This window comes from Denticeps clupeoides, chromosome 13 (genome assembly GCF_900700375.1).
Source record: "Denticeps clupeoides chromosome 13, fDenClu1.1, whole genome shotgun sequence".
NCBI lineage: Eukaryota > Metazoa > Chordata > Actinopteri > Clupeiformes > Denticipitidae > Denticeps > Denticeps clupeoides.
Genome location: NC_041719.1, coordinates 7,249,358 through 7,270,490, shown reverse-complemented (window position 1 = coordinate 7,270,490; position 21,133 = coordinate 7,249,358). Strand labels below are relative to the sequence as shown.

At 45.2% G+C, this 21,133-nt stretch overlaps 2 protein-coding genes across 2 annotated transcripts; one reads left to right on the top strand and one right to left on the bottom strand.

The window, feature by feature from the left end:
• Nucleotides 1–19: 19 nt before the first annotated feature.
• On the bottom strand, nt 20–4,260 carry LOC114802317 (tetratricopeptide repeat protein 22-like). Its single transcript, XM_029001097.1, has 7 exons — nt 3,645–4,260; nt 3,310–3,365; nt 3,112–3,227; nt 2,412–2,530; nt 2,133–2,294; nt 1,811–1,963; nt 20–862 (listed from the first exon to the last, which is right to left on the bottom strand). The coding sequence occupies exons 1-7, from the start codon at nt 4,236–4,238 to the stop codon at nt 338–340; spliced, it is 1,725 nt and encodes a 574-aa protein (XP_028856930.1). The 5' UTR covers nt 4,239–4,260; the 3' UTR covers nt 20–337.
• Nucleotides 4,261–6,972: 2,712 nt separating this feature from the next.
• On the top strand, nt 6,973–20,614 carry LOC114802676 (leucine rich adaptor protein 1-like). The gene is made up of 2 exons (XM_029001824.1): nt 6,973–7,654; nt 15,016–20,614. Exons 1-2 carry the CDS (start codon nt 7,445–7,447, stop codon nt 15,712–15,714), a joined length of 909 nt encoding a protein of 302 aa, XP_028857657.1. The 5' UTR covers nt 6,973–7,444; the 3' UTR covers nt 15,715–20,614.
• Nucleotides 20,615–21,133: the final 519 nt, after the last annotated feature.

Genomic DNA, 21,133 nt, shown 5'->3' with positions numbered 1-21,133 from the left:
TTTCAGAGTGACAGAACAACCCTAAACAAGCTTTTCAGGTGAAGTGACATTATTATATAAAAGTTATTGCAAGTGACGTGCACACGTTAATTATGGCTGTCAGCGTGTTTAAAAAATCATTTGGCTGTACTGAGTATTTCATGTTTTAAATTCCTGCCCTTAGTCACACATCGCTATGTCATTTGGTGATGTGTTTCAAGCATATCTTTGTTTTTTTTTGTTTTTTTATGAGGGTGGATTTTTCTGAAAGCTGTCAATTTTGCAGTAATCCCGTCTCAAGTGATATTCCTGTATCACAGCATTCTCCATATCCAGTCCACAGGTCTGTCTCACATCCTCACACAGAGTGGGCTTTTACAAGTAGAGCCTTGGCCCGGGGCTGTATGCTCTCCAGCAGCATGCGGATCAGCTCGGTCCGTCCCCTCTTCACCAGTGTGAGCGAGAGTTCTCTTACTTCTGCCCTGTGTGAGCGGGACAGCCCCCTCAGCTCCTCCCTCACAGCCCTGGCCGGATACCTCTCCTCCGCCTGCCGCACGCACTCCTCCAGCAGGCCAATGGCGGCCTTGGGGTCCTGTCTGTTCTGAGAGTAGCAGGCCAGCAGGCCCTCCAGAAGGTTCCGTAGGGCGGTCGGGTCGCAGGTTCCGGGCCTCTGCAGTTTCAGGGCCCGGCGGAAGCAGTTGACCGCGTTCCACTCTTCACCTTTCAGCAGCAGGCAGCGTCCCCGCAGCAACTGCAGCTCGGGCAGGGTGCTGCCCATTTCGCACTGCATCGCCAGGGCCAGGCTCACCAGAGCTCTGTTCACTGCAGCCTCGTCCACCAGCAGACTCTCCTGCAGTGCGTCCACTCCCATGTAGTAATGCACCTTCAGCAAGCAGCGGCAAACCATGACTTACATGCAAATATACCCAGAGTAACACATAAACAAAATATTTAGTGTACTTACACACTGAGTAAACCAGACAGCCACAAAGTTACAGGTTCAAAACCCCACAAAACCTCCCTACCATTGTTTCCCTGAGAAAGACACTTAACCCTGAGTGTCTCCAGGAGGACTGTCCCTGTAACTACTGATTGTAGGTCACTCTGGATAAATGCCAGAAATGTAAACAAAACACTAAAATGAAATGAAATTTTATGTAATGCAAACCCCAAGGCAAGTAATCAGAATGTTGCCGGGGTTCGAATCCAGAACCGCCAAGGTGCCACTGAGCAAACACTGTCCCCACACACTGCTCCCCGGGTGCATCCAAGGATGCTCTCTGCATCCACCAAGGGTGATGGTTAAATGCTGAGGACACATTTCGTTGTGTGCACCGTGTGCTGTGCTGCAGTGTTTCACAATGACAATCATTTAAAATTGGGGCGATGAGTACTTGAAGACATACAGAGGCATTGATTTTACAGATTTAATCTCACCTTTTCTAAAAAAAAGTCAGATAAACAAAACACATTCCAACGACCAACACATGGGTGGGCTATAATTTGTTTCAGAGATTATGTAACCTACTTGCTGCTGGTTCATACTTTAAAATATGGTTGAAAGTGGCCTCTTAAATGAATATTTATTAAATATGAAAAATTGTCCAGATAATAAGCTTTTGATGAGCCACTATAAGGATCCAAATGGACAGACATTTAGATATTGAGCTCAGTGCACTACTTAAAATCAAGTTTGAGGCACTTTTTTTGCTTTGCTCCTCCATTTAGGTTGGTGAAATGCCACTTAATAATCTCTCTGGTTTATCAATATTGTAATATATTAATACAATACTATTTTATATGTATTAAATATATTAACCACATTTCCCACCTGCGCCATTTCCAGGTGTGTCCTCAGACAGGGTCTCACAGACAGGACCCTTTCCAGGTCAGCTCTGGCTTCCCTCAGGTTCTGTCTGTCTGGGATGCTGGTGTGGCCCAGCTTGGCATTCTCCAGGTCTCTCATATAGGTGGTGACATTGATCTGTATTAAATAGGTAAAATGTTCATCAATTGGAATTCAGGTCATTTTCATATCAAATGTTTGGTATCATGCAGAAAAAGCATACGTGTGGTTGTACAGATGGGTATGTGCATGTTATTCTTATAGTTGTGTCTTTTGGGGTTGACTGAGGTCAGTAATGCTCCCTTACTTTGGCCCGGGTGCAGTAGGCCTGCCAGTTGAGTTCTGCGTCTGGCAACACGGTGAGTGCCATATTGCAGATGCCCATCACCATGTCATGCTTGCCTAGTTGGTAAAACACCTTTGCCAGCTGGTTCAACACAAATGCGTTGTCTGTGGCAAGATCGATCGCCTGCAGAATAAACAAATATTACATGAACATTTAGATTTTTTCACTATCCAGAGAGACAGTGTCTACATTACCAACGTCATAAACTAGAGAAAAAAACCCAATGGGGATGTGCGGCACCAATGCATAGCAAGCCAGAGGTTCTGATCCAGAGAATCCACAGTCATGGATGGCCATGGGCACAGTGGAAAACTCCTCCTTCCTTTCCAGCATGAGACCGACATAACACCATGCAAGAGCTGGAAAACATGGGTAAAGAAGCGTCACAGGTTACAGCACCCTTACATCACCCTACATCTGGATCTCAATCAGCGCGGCTCATTCTTATTCCCCCAGATTTGTGACATCAAGGCCTGATGTCACAAGAGTCCTTAGACGACATAGTGACTGTGCTATTGTCTTGTGCTGTTCTTATCTTTGACTGTCCACTTATCTTATCTTCAGCCTGGATAATCCAGCACATTTCCCTCCTAATATCCCTGTATAATCTCCAGTTTTGTGTTGAGTTTTATTACACATACTTCACTGTCAGTGGCTGTGATGCATTGTCATTTCATAGCAGAAAGACAGAACTTTACAAAATTTATGTCTAGGCATGTCTAGGTCTGGGTGCGATGCTACTTTATAACCTGTCAGGCAGGCCAGAGACATAGAGACTTTCCTTCTCTGATTCATGCAGGCGGCTCGTGGCAGCAGTAATGTTCTCTGGTGTTTGGTGTCAATCCTGCGTTCAGCCCTTTCCCCCAGACGTCTGACAACAAGTCTGTCTCGGGTCACATCTCGAGAATCCTATGAAATGTTGTGTTACAGAGCGTGTTACCTTTCAGATGAACTTTGTCAGATTTCAGCGTCTCAGCGAGCAGTTTGAGAGCCTTGCTAAAATGTGGTAGTCTGGAGTAGTCCACCTCCGCCTTATCCCTCATCATTTCATCCAGCCTAAAACCGGGAGAATTTCTTTCATTTTACATTCTCAAAATCTCAACCGCTAATCATCGTTCATGTTTTCATCAGGTAATACCTTATGTAAATTGTGGACATCTGGAAATACCAACTCATCTTTTCCTCTGTTGGTATCTGTAAAATAGACAGTTTGTTCAATGTAATAATACAGCATATAAGGTTCTACTTCCTATTGGACTAGAGCATAGAGGCCTTGCTTTTGCAATAATCAGGATAGCCCTCCATAAAATGCATTCATGATGTGCATAGCAGCAGAGAAATAAATTGTGAAAATTTCCTTCACTTCTTCCAGCTTCTGCTACGAAAACCGACTGGATTCTTTCACCTCAATACAATCTCACCAATGGAAGTAACATGCTGTTTGTTCAAAACTATATTAAAAACTGAGCTCACCAGGTCTCCTCCGTGGTTCAGAGCTTTGTTGTACAGGGTACAGGCGGTAATTAACCGCTCCCTCAGGTCATCTTCTTGATGCAGTTCTATGTCATATGGGTATGCATACGCTTGCTCGGCCAAGCACCGAGCTGCTCGCAGCCTGGTCTCTCCCTGCCCGCTGTCCCCGCTTTCCTCACCCATGAGGGCAGACACCCTCTCCACACACACCCCTTCATCCTCTTCCCTCTCGAGGCGGTCGTAGACGCAGCCTAGGTTGGCCCAGGCGTTCAGGTTGCCAGGCTCCTCTCTGCAGATACTGCGGAAGGCCTCTTCGGCCTCGGCCAGATGGTCCAAGTGGAAGTCCAGCAGGCCCAGCAGGTTCCTGATGGCGTACTGCAGCCGGCCGCTCTCACCCTCCAGCTCAGCCCGCAGGCTCTCCCGCTTCACCAGAGTGTCGTGTTGCCGGAGCTCTGCTGGCCCCTGAGGCTCACAGTTCAGGTTCAGCACCATCGAAAAGTGGCCAGGGATGAAGTCCATGTCCTCCATGAGAGCCTCGATGTTCTCTTCTGTGGTGGCTTCCTCCATGGCTTCCCACCTGTCAGCTTCTGACATGCAAGGTGCTCGTCCTGTGAGTAGTGACTGAACAGGAAAGACAGGTTCTGACGGAGAAGAAGGAAGGGAGCGGTGGAGGGAGGGAAAACTGTGCATAGATCTTTCAGACCAGCAGTCTGACTTCCAGCAGGAAACTCATCATCTCCTTCACATTTCGTTTGAATGCCATATTTGAACAGATTTTTGTGGCTTGAAAAGGTAGCCCGACTGTGAGTAATTTGAATAAATAGGAACTCCCTGCTACATTTATGTTGATTTTCTGATTCTCAAATCTGAAAATTTCTCTGGATCTTGACAAACAGGAAAATGATCAGGTCATCCGGGGACCAGTTTGACTTGTTCATGCTATGTCCATGTATGCTGGGTGCTTTATCCATCTATGTAGACAATTCCTTACATGATTGTCCATTTAGAGACACATTTGGTTTCCATATTTATAAATTGCCCCATTATAACTTCTAAAATCCCTCCAATTCACACAGAATAATATGGTTTGAGGTTCTCAAAAAGTATTTGTCATACAATTTTAAGGAATAAATTCCATCTCCTCTCCCTTAACTCACCACTAGAGAATGCTCTGTGAACAGAAATACTTCCAGTATCCAGCCAAAACAAGGCGCTCTAAAAAAACTTTCTGGCATTCTGGGACGTGACATAATCTAATTATAAAAAAAACAATTGAAAACAAGACATTCATTAAAAGAGATGTAAAAAAGAGCTTTAATTTACATCTGGCGAACATTGTGCCTGAGGCTCAGCACTAAATTAGCAACCTGATAACTGCTGAAGAGTCTAACCCAGGCTGAGAAAAGGGAGCTGCTGCGCACATTGCTCAGTGTTAGTATTCAGATTGTGTCATGGTGCATGCTGAGAGATGGACTGTTTAAAATGGGTGGTAGTAGCCCAGTGCATTACACACTTGCGTATGAACCAGAAGGCCGCAGAGTCACAGGTTCAAGCCCCACTTACTGCCACTGCCATTGTTCTCTGCACAATGGTGTTCACAGTTGAAGGAAATGGCCATTGTGCCACCCACAGCTGTTTAAAGATGGCCTCCTTCCCGATGTCAAATCCGTGACATTCGCAACGGAATCTGCTCAGGTTCTCTATCCTGGTTTGGCCTGGAACTCCACGTGAGGGTGGAGGAGCCAGCATTTCCGTGCCTCAGCTGTTGCCATGGCGCTCTGTTCTCCTCACGACTTTTAGGGGGTACCGTTGCATAACCCAGATTACAAAATATAATGTCTGGAAATGAGAAGACTGTGAATGAAATCCTGCGCCGTGTGCTCTGATACGTTTCCCCAGATCCGCAACCATGCATGGCTTCATTTCTCATCCCTTGAGATGTGCTTTTTATAAGCTCGTGGAACATACAGTTCACAAAACAATGTGGTTATTTACTGTTCCCAAATCACTAGAACATTTCTACTTTTTTAACTCTTCTGTGTGAGTGGCTCATGCTTGATGCTATTTAAGCTCACATTTGAATAAGTAATGAAACCCTTCGCTCTAGTGATCGCCGTTTCTCTCAGAGACTCAGAAAAGGAAGGCAGCTTCACTTCTCCTCCCTCCATTTTCTGCTGCTGAGCACCTCTTTTTTAATTACATCTTGACATCTTAACTGGCAGGCAGTCTAGTATTTAGTGTTTGGCCTGAGCGTTTCCTGGGCGCCGAAGGCACTCTCGGCTCTTCTGGGCCACTCAAGCAGAGGAGAGCAGAGACTCCCCCTCACCGGCAGCAGATGGAAGAATGATGGGGGCTGCAGGTGGAGACCGTGGTCCAGGGTTTTAGTCTTCATTTCTGAATGTGGCCTGCAACATCTCATCACTCAATAACATCTGAGAATTTAATGTTATTGCTTACACCACCTCCAACTTGAGGATAATTACAAACAGTGAAGTGAAGTGATTGTCACATGTGATACCCAGCAGCACAGCACACGGTGCACACAGTGAAATTTGTCCTCTGCATTTAACCCATCACCGTGAGTGAGCAGTGGGCGGCCATGACAGTGTGTGGGGTGCTTTGCTCAGTGGCACCTCAGTGGCACCTTGGCGGATCTGATTACGGGGCTGCTTCCTTAACCGGTAGGCCACCACTGCCCCTCTTATTGCAGTGAAAATGGGAGCATTGAGAAGGACGGAGAAACACCGGCCTACAGAAATCCCACAATTTAGAGAAATATGGGTATACTAATCGATAATATACAGTACAGGCCAAAAGTTTGGACACACCTTCTCATTCAATGTGTTTTCTTTATTTTCATGACCATTTACATTGCTAGATTCTCATTGAAGGCATCAAAACTATGAATGAACACATGTGGAGTTATGTACTTAACAAAAAGTGGAGATCTGACCTCCACAGTCACCGGACCTGAACCCAATCCAGATGGTTTGGGGTGAGCTGGACCGCAGAGTGAAGGTAAAGGAGCCAACAAGTGCTAAACACCTCTGGGAACTCCTTCAAGACTGTTGGAAAATCATTTCAGGTGACGACCTCTTGAAGCTCATCGAGAGAATGCCAAGAGTGTACAAAGCAGTAATCAGAGCAAAGAAACTAGAACATAAAACATGTTTTCAGTTATTTCAACTTTTTTTTTTCCACCTATTCAATCACAAGGCTTAAACATATTTAATATGCTTTAGTACATGACAGGGTGCATGGTATATAGTGCTATTTCGTGGCTTTTTCCATTTTTTTTCCATTTTGCCCAGTTAAAATACACCCACGGCGTTTCCCAGCGACAGCCGACAGTTTGGATAATGTTACACCCACAAGGAAGGTCTGTCGGCGGAACGGGTCTGGAGAAGACATCAACCTCCGGACCAGACGTCTGGAAGACGGGGAGAGTCGCAGAGCCACCGCACGACGTGGATTATTTCAGCCTCGCCGTTTTCACGCTTCTCTTTTTTTTCTCGGAGACGCGCGTACTGCAGTAAATACGGCCCGCAAGTCGCGCAGGTGGAGGCTGGACGTGGTCGACGTGAGTCGGGACAAGATCCGTCCACTCAGGGATGACGTTCGGGCGGAGAGACGTCTCTGCGAGGACGGCGTCCGACGTCACCCGCCGCACACGGGCAGCGGCGGAGATGTGACAGCATCTGGCGCGTCTGTCGCAGCGGACCACCGCCGGACCGCGGAGCCAGTCGCCTGATTGGTCGGGCCGCGCTGCATTCGGAACCGCTCGGCACTCCGCCTGGACCATGGAGGAAGGCAGCGCCAACGAGACCGCGCCGGATCTGAAGGACCTGGAGGTGAAGATCGGGAGGAAGACGCCGGAAGGTCTCCTGAGGTGGATGCGGGAGGAAGCGGCGCATCACGGAGACGCCAAGTTAAACCATCAGGAAGCCAGAGATCACGACCCGGAGAAGAGGAGTCTGGATGAGAAGATAAGGAAACTTCGACTGGAGATGGTACGCGTTATTTAATAAATGATAATAATAACTATACTACTAATAATAATGACAACAACAACAATTATTATTATCATTATTATTATTATGAGCAATTGTTGGCTCATCATCAGCCCCTGGGCATCTCGTTTCAAATTTTATTGCGGCATACAAGATTGGTTTATTGTCAGTACAACAGTCTACACAGTATAATGTAATGACTTTTCAGACAGACACCCATAGTGCTATCATAAAATATACACACACACACACACACACACACACACACACACACACACACACAAACAATACTATACTAACTAAAACTGAAGCTTAAATACTGTACAGGTTATCTCTAGAAGAGAAAAGTAAAACTTTTTTGTACAATGAACAGGTCGAACAGGACAACTGGACAACATCGTGTTGGACGCTTGTAAGCAGATATGTCGGATATTTCAAACAGGACACATGAGACAAGACAAACGTGTGCAAGATGTGCAGCAATGTGCAAAAAGAGCAGAGATGTGCAAAAATCAGGTGCATAATGCTGGAAGTGTATTGTTGTTGAGTTTAACAGTGTTCGGGTGATGTTGGTGCATCGAGAGCTCTTGCAGTGTCTGGCAGTTACGATTACGTGTTCTGGCTGTTAAGTTAAGTTGTTCCTAAATTATACTTCATATATTTCTGTCCCAATTCGTGGAACGATCCAGCACCGACATGCACGTGCGATCAATAATTCAGGAATTCTCTCTCCCTCCTCTGGCAAAGATCCGCAGGTGGTTGTTGGCTGTGAAGCCGGATAAAAAGGTGGAGGGGTTGCCAGGTGGGGCTCGCCCCTCATTCCTTTTTTAACTGAGCAGTTTGCTGAGCCACGCCGCTATCCTGGCCAATGATGCCGGATAAACAAGATTAACATCAGACGAGTGTCCTGCTGGCGGCGCCGGACAGGATTTGCTGGTTTTACTGGTGACCAGCAGTGTTTTGAGCCGATGCCCAATACGTACAAACACACTGAACTTGTAACACTGTACACAGTCATGCTATTTATTGCTAATGCATCTGTGCTTCGTCTCTAAATTCCATTTATCATAGTTCTGTCCTCTCTCGGGTATAATTAGAAACCATTTAGACACGTTGATGGTATCTTCTAATGGGACGTTGGGCACCAGATGTCGTACATTCCAGCAAAGTGAGCTCCGAATGAGGGGAGCGGTGGCTGTGGTCAGCATAAGGGTCGCATGCATGACTTGAAATGTTTTCTTAAACAGCACATTCCGAGCCAGTTAAATCCAGAGACCCTTCCCATTATGCATCCGGGGGTCTTCATCCATGCAGCCGTGTTTTTCCTTAAAAAAAAAAAAAAAAAGCGAACACCATTGGCCATTAAGCAAATGGCCCAGTGTGCAATTTGCGGCCCTCTGCGAGGCAGCAGTGAATCTCCCGATCGAAGGGAGAGAAGCTTCGTAAATCTGCGGCGCTGTCAGCGTTGATTTGCCGGCGGCTGTCGGCTCCGGGCCCGGCCAGTGATTGAGGTCTGGCTCTTAGTGTGAGTAGCCGTGGCCCTTTGCTGTGCTGCGGGGGAACGGCAGCAGGGCTCCTGGGGGAGAGGTGCGGACAGGGAGGACGGGACGGGACGCCCTTGTCCCCGTGGTGTTTGTGCCCATGCTTTAATGAGCCGGCTGTCATTGAGGCTGTCGTCTGCGCGGGTCGTGGCTTTGTCACTCCACCCTGCAGGGGACCTCGCACACACGCGCGCATACATCTCAGCAGAGGTGAAAGAAACGCCATGATGGAAAATAACAGGGAAAGGTGTATGTGTTGGAGAGAAAACTGTACACTTTGGGAGGTCGGTGAGAGTCAAATCTATTCCCCTTCCCTCTGGGTGGGACATTTTTTGTATTACGTATTCATTTTGCTGACAGCAAGTCCATGTGTGGCTCGTGCGGCTTGTTCCATACCTGGCGGCATTGTTTTAGGTAATGGAAACTCACGGCTTTTATGAATGTAATCTGTAATCGGATCTTTCTTACGTTGGGTCAGCCACCTCAGAAGAAACATCCTGCGCGTTTGTGCATTTGTGCCTGTACAGTTTGTGATAGGAACATAATGGGCCCATTGTAGCATTTGGTGGACCTGTATTGATCTGCCAAGAGTCTGTGAGATCATAGTTAATATTCGCAGCTAGGGCTGGATAATTATAGGATCTCGATTGATGATTGCTATAAAATTGAGCTCGATCTTGTTTTTTTCCATTTAGACGAGCTCTAGCTGGACACTCATGAACAATCCATCTGGTAGGGTGGTAGTAGCCTAGTGGGTAAGACACTCGCCTATGAACCAGAAGACCCAGGTTCAAATCCCACTTACTACCATTATGTCCCTGAGCAAGACACTTAACCCTAAGTTGCTCCGGGAGGGGGCGCTGTCCCTGTAACTACTGATTGTAAGTCGCTCTGGATAAAGGGCGTCTGATAAATGCTGTAAATGTAAATGTAATCAATCTGAATCAGTCACAAGAACAGTACAATAAAGCCATGAACCAAAGATTATGATTGAATTAGGTTTGTAACAATAGATGTCAACAGTTTTATGGTATAATGGCATAATAATGCAAATTGTGTAAAATCTGCATAGTTTTCAGTGTATATTATTGTGAGACAGCCATTCCCATCCTCTGTTTGGGTTGCCGTATTTCCGTCGATGTCATTTGGGACACAAGAAATCATGGAACTGTGCATGTGGCTTTGAACGCACACGGCAGCGTTTCTGCTGAACCCTGGTTTCTTAAGATCGACCGTCACACCCTGAGCCCGGAGAAATCAATGCCCTTGTCTTCTGAGTTTATTGAGTCATCACCGCCTGTGTGCGGACCGCCGGTAGTTTTTTTCCGCTGCGCCATATTCCCCCGGCGCAGGCAGCCAGCAGCTGCGCGGTGTGGCCGGTGACCGGTGTAGGAAGCCACTGTCGCTTCTCCCGACCCGAGAGAGAGAGACGGGAAGGCAGGGGTCTCCATGTCGCCCTCTTGCTCTCCCGTTCTCCTTCACTCCCTGATTCACAGATGGGAATCACAAGGGGGTGGTGCACAGACAGATGGAGCAGGAGGGTGTTGGATGAGAGGACAGGATTTTGTGAGGTCCTGTCATATTAAATCAGTGATAAAGAGCGAATTCTCGTTTAGGGATTCCATGTAGGAATCAGACTAAGGCACAGATAAAAGTCAGAGGTCTGGTATCTAGCACGGCTGCAGGGAGAAGTCAGTGACGGAGGCTGGATGGTTACCCGCGTCTGCAGCTGGTGAAGTCCAGCCTCGGCCATGTTTGTCTGCTGTGCCCTCGCCGCCCATGCCAAGGATGTTGTGGGGGTGTGTGAGAGTGGTGGAATGGAGCGGAGAGCGGTGATGTTTGGATGTTGTGGAGGGTTGAATGTGGCAGGAAGTGGTCAGTCGTGTAATAATCCATGCACGCTGCATGATACCTCCTGTCAGTTTAGCATCATTGGAAAAGGTTACGCTTGTGCAAAGAGTTAAGCTATTTATACCCTGTATTTCAGGGGATCTGTCAGCGAAAAACACGAAATTATTTTACTTGCAAATAGATATTTAAATAGATACGTGCCATTTTTTTGCTTATTTTTCCTTGCATATCTGCACCAACATGAATATGATTGTCACGACTACGGACTTACGGGGGAAGGAAGCGCAGAGGTCTGACATACTGGGAAGGGTTTTTTATTTTTAAACAAACAATAAACTCAAAGAAATACAAATAAACAATGGCGCGGTGGCCGAAAACAATTTAACTTAAATTAAGAACTGAAACTAACCCGTAGGCGTGTGGCGATTGCCAGAACTGAAAATACTAAGACACGGTTACAATGTCAAGTTCACAAAAATGCCAGAGACCTAGAAGGGGCGGAAACATCCGGCATTTATGGGGCGTCAGGATTTGAGTCAGGTGTGGAGCCCAGCTGCAGGCAATCCTGACAATGATTTACTACTGGCTGTCATCCACATCCACATTTGGGTACACAAAGCAGAGGCGCGCCCTTGTCAGCGTCACATTTATATTTGATGCATAATTCAATGTGATAACAGAGTCACTGCAAGACCTTCCTCTTTAAAGAATATTTAGATTAAATTGTTATTTTCTTGTCAAACTTTGTGTACAGAATCTACAACAGAGTGAATTAAATAGATGTATTCATAGTTGGGGTCCTAGTGAACCGGAATTGATCTCTTCATCGATGGTAACTTGAAAGCACGTTGTAAGTCGCTCTGGATAAGGGCGTCTGCCAAATGCCGTAAATGTAAATGTAAATGTAAATGTATTCTCTTAGGTGTAAATATCGCCTGGTGGCCCATCAGCATTGCTCAGGTAAAGCCCCGTGTGCTTTAACCCAGCTTAAAAGCCATTTTCACCGTTGCTGCTGACTAAGCTCACATGCCATATACTGCAGCTCGTGTACATAATGACCCCTGCGCGGGCTCGGCTTCCTCTGTGGTTGGAGGTTGATTTAATGGCACTAATGCCTTGTCCACTGGAATGGAAATAAATATTAGTGGCGATGGCTTACACCGGGCTAATTGAAATTACCACAATTCACAATCATGTTTTGATGATTCAAGCATAAGCTTAATAAGTGAACCAGACATTTTAATGGACAGGGACAATTCCAGTACAATGTATAAAAAGGGGCCGAGCTTGAAAGGGTTTTCTGCAGAAATTCACTAAATGCTGGCTTTAACTCTTTAAAGCGAGAGACTACAGTGTAGATAATCAACAGTGGCACAAATCGAGCTGTAAGATGTATTATCTTGCCGTGAAAACTCCTCCCATTGTCTTTCAGCTGCAAGAGCCAAAGATCTGAGGGCTTTACAGGCTCCTGGGATACCGCCATGTTATTAAGAGTGATACCCTCATGACAGATGTACACTCACACACACACACACACACACACACACACACACACACACAGACTCGTTTTCTAAAGTGACTCTGATGCATGAGAACAACATGGGACACCAGGGGCACCGCAACTGATCTCTCCAAAATCCCAGGAGGATTATCCAGGAGACATTTGGACTGCGGACTTAAGACGGACTGGGAAACAGAACCTGCTTGGCGGTGAGAATGAAGTGGTTGCGTATAAATATGGAACTGAATATTTGAGACATGCTAGGACATCACAGGAACGCCAGATCTATGTCCAGAGAAGATGGCACCATGGCAGGTAGAGGCAGGAAAAGTTGGCCCAGAGTGAGAGGAATGCAGTCTGGTGCTGGGAGTTTTGGAGGAGGTAAAAGTGACAGCTTCATACACCCTACGTCCTTGTTCCCTCCACCGTGCTACAATACCAGTAACATGCCATGGAAACAGCATGGTAATAATGCTTAATTAAATAGTATTATACTTCCGTTCAGAAGTCATTTAAAAATATCCTCATTGTTCATGCTAGAAATGTCTATTACTGATGGAATATCTTTATCAGCAGCTATTTGTCTTTAGTTCCTGTGGAACAATTCTTTAATGCAAGTCTAGCCAAATTCATCTAATGCATCAGCAGATGTAGTTCAATTGTTATTTATTTTACTATTTGCTGTTGCCGCTATTTACATTTACATTTACATTTACGGCATTTGGCAGACGCCCTTATCCAGAGCGACTTACAACGTGCTTTCAAGTTACCATCGATGAAGAGATCAATTCCGGTTCACTAGGTTCATCTTTTATTCACTCTGTTGTAGATTCTGTATACAAAGTTCGACAACAAGAAAATTACAATTTAATCTAAATATTCTTTATTTACTTCTTTCTATTTCTTAGTAATATTACATAGTAATATTTTCTATTGAAATAAAATTTTCAATGAAAACAAGGACATTAAATTGGTTGATAGTAAGTGCAGTCTAATTTAGAAGGAGGTGTTGAATGTGGGAGCCGAAACATAAAAATGTGACTGGAGTGAAAAACATTTTTGTGTCGGTGCTTGTTATTAACAGTCGGCTCATTAATCTGCCTCCTCTGCCACTGGGACAAGCTGAACCCAACCCCAGAAACCCCAAACCCCAGACCTGGCTGTCTGGACCCTGACCAGCAAACGCTGCTTCATTGCAGATGCTTTATTTTGACACCTCCCCCCAATTTGCGTCATCGCTCAGTTATTTTTCGTCATCCTTCCTCTTCATCTCCTGCTCTCATTAAACATAGCCTTGGCTCTTCTATCCTACGTTTATCCCCTTTGCCTTTCTTTCCAGGATTTTGTTCTCTTTTGTCTGGTGATAGGTGAGGCTGAAATGATCAGAGCCGTGTGGGATGTGAACAGCGAGCACGGTGGCAGCTGTAAATCATCCGCCTGCCCTCCGCTGCTCTCGCCTCAATATTTTTTCCCTCAACTGGGTTGCCAGGCGGCGAACTTTCACCGTGCCAGCGCTTGCCCACCAAGGCTTTTTTACTTGCTTTTATAAAAACCTGCTTTTATACTTTTACATCCCCTTGGCAACAGGCTTTATGTCCAGAGTGTTGATTTTCTCAGAGGTTGGAGCGGTGTGAGATTGCACAGTTTGATATGGGGGGGTTGGTCATGTAGAGACCCTGATACGTGATGGTGTATATGCTGGTCCTATTAGTGGGTCTCTGACCTATGAATGGTGCAAGCAGTGCCCATAGTCCAAAATGATCATGCATTTTCTGCAGGTGGAAGTACATCAATAGGTTGCTGTGGAGCGAAGGACGCAGGGCGACTTTAAAGTTAAAGTAAAGCAGCACAGCACACGGTGCACAGAGTGAAATTTGTCCTCTGCATTTAACCCATCACCCTGAGTGAGCAGCAGGCAGCCATGACAGGCGCCCGGGGAGCAGTGTATGGGGACGGTGCTTTGCTCAGTGGCACCTCAGTGGCACCTTGGCGGATTGGGATTTGAACCGGCAACCTTCTGATTATGGGGCCGCTTCCTTAACCGCCACCACTGCCCCAGGCCACCACTGCCCCGGTGGTGGCCTGGCCTTTAACCAGTATTGAAGATGAGCTGCAAGCTGCTAACTATGGCTTTCATTATTCTAATAAATATTATGTACTGCCACTGTCCTCTCTCGGCTGCGAGGGAGGCACTCCACCTCTCCTCAGCAGAAATGATATTGTCAGGGGAGTCCGAGGATTTCAGAAACACTTATTGTCATCTCACTGAAGGACACTGCACGGAGAGTAAAGTTTATAATGCCCAGCAGTGCAAAACCGCAGTTCCTGTTTTCCTGTTTTTCTCTTATCGATCATGTGCTTTTATCTGCAACGTTGTCTTTTTTTATTGATGTGTCTTTACCTTTTGTCTTGTCCCCAGGCCTACTTTCACGTCTTTCTTTGCCTATCCCTCCTTGTTTTTTCTTCAGGCTCACCTCCGTTCGGTGGACGTTCGCATCCTGCAGCAGCTCCTGGCGGTACATGAGGGGATCGAGGCGGTCAAGTGGATGTTGGAGGAGCGCAGCACCCTGACCAGCCGCTGCAGCAGCCTGACCAGCAGCCAGTACAGCCTGGGTGAGGGCCCTGATTCCTCTTGGAGGGGCAGCTGGGGCAGCCTGCACGACCCCAACGACAAGCTGGACAACATCTCAATCGGCAGCTACCTGGACACGCTGGCCGACGACACGGATGAATACTGCCCCTCCAGCTCAGAGTCCGTCCTCTGCTCCACCCCCCGCACCACGGACACGTCTGGGCGAAGTGGGGCCGTGATGGGGTCAGGGCCGGGAACTGGATCTCCCCATATGAAGCAGCTGGAAACCACCAAATCCTCTGATGTAACCAAGGCGTCATTTAACACTTCTAAGGATAAGATGGGGCAGAACCAAGCGCCGCCTAGCAAGGCTAATGGAACTGTGGACAAGGTTCTCAGGCAGGATGGAGACCAGGAGACCATCCGAGCCTCCCTGGCTGACAAATTGGCCAAAACCCAGAGCCCCAAACTACAAAAGACCTACAAAAATGGCAAGGTGGAGCTAGATGGGTGCAACCTCAACGGCAAGGTGCACCTGGAGTACGACGCCCACTGGCGATGGGTGCAATCACAGGATGATGTTACGTTCTTGTGACGTTGCCCTCTTCAATTCCAGCCTCCTTCTGTAATGGTCACCGAGGTCAAAGATCAGTTGGCAGGTGGAAAAAATTTATGAATGTGAGTGTCAAAGGTCAAAATGGCCAATCAAGAGCAAATCTTTACTAGAAGGTCATATCTGCAAGATTGCATGTGTGTTTGGTTTAGGTGAAAACGGTGTACAGTGGTTTCCGCCATTCCATGTGTGTGACTGCAGTAGTTCCAGGTTCCCGTTTAAATGTACAAATTTTAACCCAATCAAGTGTTCGAGCTATGCATCCTCCTGTCCCTACAATCAACCGCCTCTGTGGTGTTTTCTGTGAACAGTGCTAGAATACGGACCAAAGTTTCTGCTGAAACAATCCCAGGAGTGAAATATTTTTCTACTCATCCTGTCCCCACAAACCCCCTATCGAAAACCCCTAAAAGCTTAACGTAGGTTTAGGTGTTCATTCAAGTTGCTTAATTACGTTCTTAGGGAGCACTGTGAATGTAAGCATCCTCTTCCCATCAGAAGATTCCCTCAAGAGCGAATGGCACTTTCTAAACATACATTGGGTACCAGATGACTAGAGAACCCCTAATATTGTCTTGCGCTCAGTGGACAGATACTTATGCACTTAAACGTATGTGATTGCTGATGTTTGAATTAATGCCTAACCAATACATGTAACATGTTGATGGCAATACCTATTGTGTAAATCAGGTTCGTCTTTGGTGTGGCTGGTTTCGTGGGTCCGCGTTTTCCCAGTGTTAACGTTCAAGAATTTGCATGGTTGTCCTATTGGAATGTTGGCAGTTTGAATTTTATGTGAAATATCTGCAGTATTAAAGCATTAGCTTTTAAACTATTACTCATTTTGTCGTTGCAATACACAGAATGCTCAGCACACGGTGCACACTACAAAGTGTGTCCTTTGCATTTAACCCATCACCCTGGGTGAGCAGGGGTCACCTTGATAGTGTGTGGGGACGGTACCTTGCTCAAAGGGACCTCAAGGGGACCTCATTGGCACCTTGGCGGTTCTGGATCTGAACCCGCAACCCTTTGTTTATGAGACCACTTCCTTACCTGCTAGGCCACCTCTCATATCTGGATGTAAAGGGCAGTATTGTCAGGTGTGTTTCAGTGTTCATTGTCTCAACAGAGCAGTGTGCTTGAAAACTTTTATTTTAACGTCCTGTCAGGTATTCACACTGTCCAAGTTGAATTTTCCACTTAAACTTGCCACTTGTGGGACTAATAAGGGATTATCTTAAAGCATTAAAGATGCACTGCATAAAAAAAATTATGCCATTAGGCATGAAGTCAGATACGCAAGAGCAATATTCCTCCGGTCCCAACCGGCTCCCTCTCTCACACACCCACTTGGAGAAGCAACAATGCCAGTGTTTCGACAGTTTCAGAGGGAGGGTTTCTATGACTACTGCGCAGCGGTAGGAGTGTGGGCTTGCTGGAGAGAGGCTGAGGCCAGCTGCTTAGATCAAGAGCCACATGGGAACTCTGCATCTTTCGATTTGGGATCCTGTCCGTACCAGCCGTTCCACCTTTAGATAATCCTGCCCCTGTGTGTTTCGAAACTTTGCACTGCACATAACATGGACTACATGTCTGAAGGGTTCTGACATCTGCACTGTTACGGATACAAGCACTTCAATGGCAATAGGATGCACTGTGGTCTGTGCAGTGTTGTACTATATCCAGATAACAGTTCTAAGTTATGACAAAGTTTTTGGATGCTTTCGTGTAGCTTTTTTATTCATTTAAGTCATGTTCATTATTTTTGGATGTTTCTGTAATAATTCTGCTTTGAGTAACTTAATAGAATGTGTTAAACAGCAGGTGGTGACAAAGGAAAACCTGTTTAAATTGGTCAGTTATGGAACATTTTCCTTTTTAGATTTATGCTTTTAAATTGAAATGGGTATCATGTTATTGTGAATTAACCTCTTTTTCCTGTCATAAAACTTTTCTTTTTGGGAAGAATTCGGTTATTTTCATAATTGCCATCTACTTTGCTAACTAGATATCTCAACAGTGTATTTATCAGACAACCTTAAATGTGCCTTAGCTAAGTAGAAAAAAGCATAAACATTGCAATGTATAATGTATTTATGTTGTCCTTATTGTAGATCTGCTGCATATTTAACATTAATGACGCTACAAAGAAATGGAGGCTAGAAAACAGGGACTGGCAAATCTTCTTAGACCCTTTATGTGCTATTTTCCTTTAATTTGCCATTTGTCAGTGTAATAAAATGAACATCGTAATAACATTTAGGGTTTTCTAACATTTAGAGTTTAAGTGACACACATGGGGAGTGTTTGCTGATGTCCTATTTGTTACCTTTTTTATTTCTGACCCCCAGAAAATAAACTTAAGGAAGTTTTTTAATGGGAGGAGCCAATAGGGAGGATTGACAGCTCAAATGCATCATACATACTCATTATGGACGATGTATTCTGAATACTGTCATTTACATTTACATTTAAAGCATTTATCAGACGCCCTTATCCAGAGGGACTTACAATCAGTAGTTACAGGGACAGTCCCCCTGGAGCAACTCGGGGTTAAGTGTCTTGCTCAGGGACACAATGGTAGTAAGTGGGATTTGAACCTGGGTCTTCTGGTTCATAGGCGAGTGTGTTACCTGCATGGCTACTACCACCCTACTGCCAATATAGCACATTCATCTCCTCCCTCTTGGGACCATATCCACTTGTGAATGGGACATTACACACTCCCCACACTCTGCGTTGTATATAACTCTGTGAAAGTATCCACCATGAAGATAATGATAATGTCATCTGAGGTAATCTGAGGTGTAATGAATCTTTATTTATTCAGAATATTCAGTGCCCCGCACTTATAGACCTTACAGTAGACAATTGGATTAAATGTCCAGCCCCTGGTTTACTTTGCAGCCTGGGTGGTTACTGTGCATGCATGGTGGTGGTCAGCTTGATCCATGTGGCTTTAATGGGCTCTGATGTGGGCTGGGGCCCTTCTCTGTAAGAAAAAGTCTTATGGCACCGTTCCTGTAAAACGTGTGCAATTTATGAGCCCTGATGTATATGTCACATCCTGCTTAGATGATGAAAATACGATTAACGAATGGTTCATGATTGGAAATTTATTGTATATAATGAATGCATTGTTTATGAAAAATCCTGTACAATTTTTATTAACATTGTGAAAATATTGTTTTTCCTTCCCTGTGGCGTTTCACTCAGTACTTCTTTAATCCCCTTTCCATTATTACAGAAGTTATTTGAGTTAGGGTACATTGAGGAGGGTTTAAAAATAGATGTGGTCTGGCCAAAATGCAAAGTCAGGACCCTAGCCAGCCATGAAACCAGGTCCAAACGTTGTTCCGTTCATTTTATTGGCAGCTAACTGCATCATTCTGTCAGCCTTTGTTTATTTAATTCCCTGTTGCACATTTTTGCTTCCATTGAAATACGTTATTACCGTCCACAATGTACAATGTCTGACAAAACTGCATTTTTTAAGAATGCTTCTTTCCTTTTAAACAGTTAAATGTTGGCAGGTACAAAATCATTAAGGCCCAACAACTGCAACAGTTTTTCCTTCTCGGTTGGTCGTTTAAATCTGAAAGGAGCCTTTCATTCAAATTCTTGTTCTAACTTTCCAGTTCCTTGGGGATAGAACAAAATTATATGACCTAATGTATACACACAATGTATTTTTTAATATTTTGTTACTGTAGATACTGTAGGCATTAGCCTTCCACAAAAGCTTTAATCATAAATAATTGTCAAATTTCATAATTTAACAGGAATAATAATCCCTTTCTGCAACAGAGCGTTTTGCATTTGCTCTGTTGTATCCCTGATGTACATCATCAACTTCTTATAAATGGTGACAGCTGAGTATATAAACAGATATGCAGCCTCCACCGTGCAGACTGTTTTTACACAGTATTTCATCTGGACAGGCTGCAGTGACCCGGCAGCACTGCCCAACATATTTCCCACACTCCCCCTGTGCCGGGCGGATCTGACGGAGATTAGGACGCGAGTCACATACTGTAAGAGCACAGAGAGACGCTGAAAAGGACCTTTTTGGCTGTTCGCAGTTTATGGGGGGGGGCGGGGCAGTTTTTTTGGAGAGGCTTTTGGAAGTTGAGCTGATTGTGTTGCCTCGGGTGCGATGGCAGGAGGGAGGCTGAAAGCATCCGTTTAAGGCTTCCTGTTGGGCTCTGAGAAAAGATCTCCGTGTTAACACGGCTTTGTGGGCACCTGGGCACAGCTAAAAGGGAGGAAGTGCTTTATGAAGCATATTCTTTGGAGGTAGAATGCTAAACACTCTTCCATTGTTGATGTGAAGCAGTCACTATCAGGCTGGGTCCTGGGCCTGGTGGACGGCGAGGCATGTTACTAAGGTTGACAGGTTAACAGGTAACCTGATGCCAGAAGGAACACTTTATTTTATCTTCATTTTAATATTGTATAGCAACCAAAAAAATGAAACCCTCAAAACACTCTTTGGTTATCAAGACTTGACAATGCTCTAACAGATCATGTGACTCAAACTAAAGATTATCTGTGGTTATCAAGACTTGACTATGCCGTTCAAACTCTAAAAGATCATGTGACCCTCCAAGTTGGACCGTTTTCTGTGTTCTTTTGCTTTGCGTGGCCTGTAATAATTTGAACTTGAGTAAAATTTAGAATGACATAAAAGGTGCACTGGATCTCTTCAATTGGTGATGTGTTTTTTTTTTATTCTTATGATATTCTTTGTGTGATGTTCTTTTTTCTTTTAAGACTATGGGTTTTGTGAAAATATTTGTTTGCGCTTGTTTTGTTGGAAAGGTTCTGCAAGATCCACTGTACATGCTTCGGAAAGCGATTAAAGCTATTTTAAGTGTTACACCCTGTCTGCTTTGTTCTTTGTGAGAATGTTTCTGTTTACTTGAAAACAGCTCAAGTTCTAAAATGATGGTGGTTTGACCTCGCTGCTCCAGGGCTTTTTAACTTGGGAAGCTTCTGGCACTGGATCGGACATTTCACTGATGAGGGAGAAAACAAGATGGATGTGGCAAAGCCCATCCTCTGCATTCCTCACTCAAAGGCCGCACTGTCTAAATCTGGCAGATGGTCCCCGTCCCTCTCCAGTTACCCACCTATTTAATTGTGAGAGACGTGAGAAGACGCCACGGGTCTTCAAACTATTTCAAGTCAACATGTTGTTTTCTCCAAACCAGACAAGACCTTTTGAAACTCCTTCCTTTTTGGCTTTCTTTTTTTAAACAGCTCTTAAACTCAGACAAACCAAGCATATTTCTGATTATGATTAAAGAGATGCTCTCCTAACCACATGGCACTAGATTCTGGAGGTCTTAACCTTAATCAGACGAAGAGAAAGCAGCATAAAGTGTTTTCTCATTGC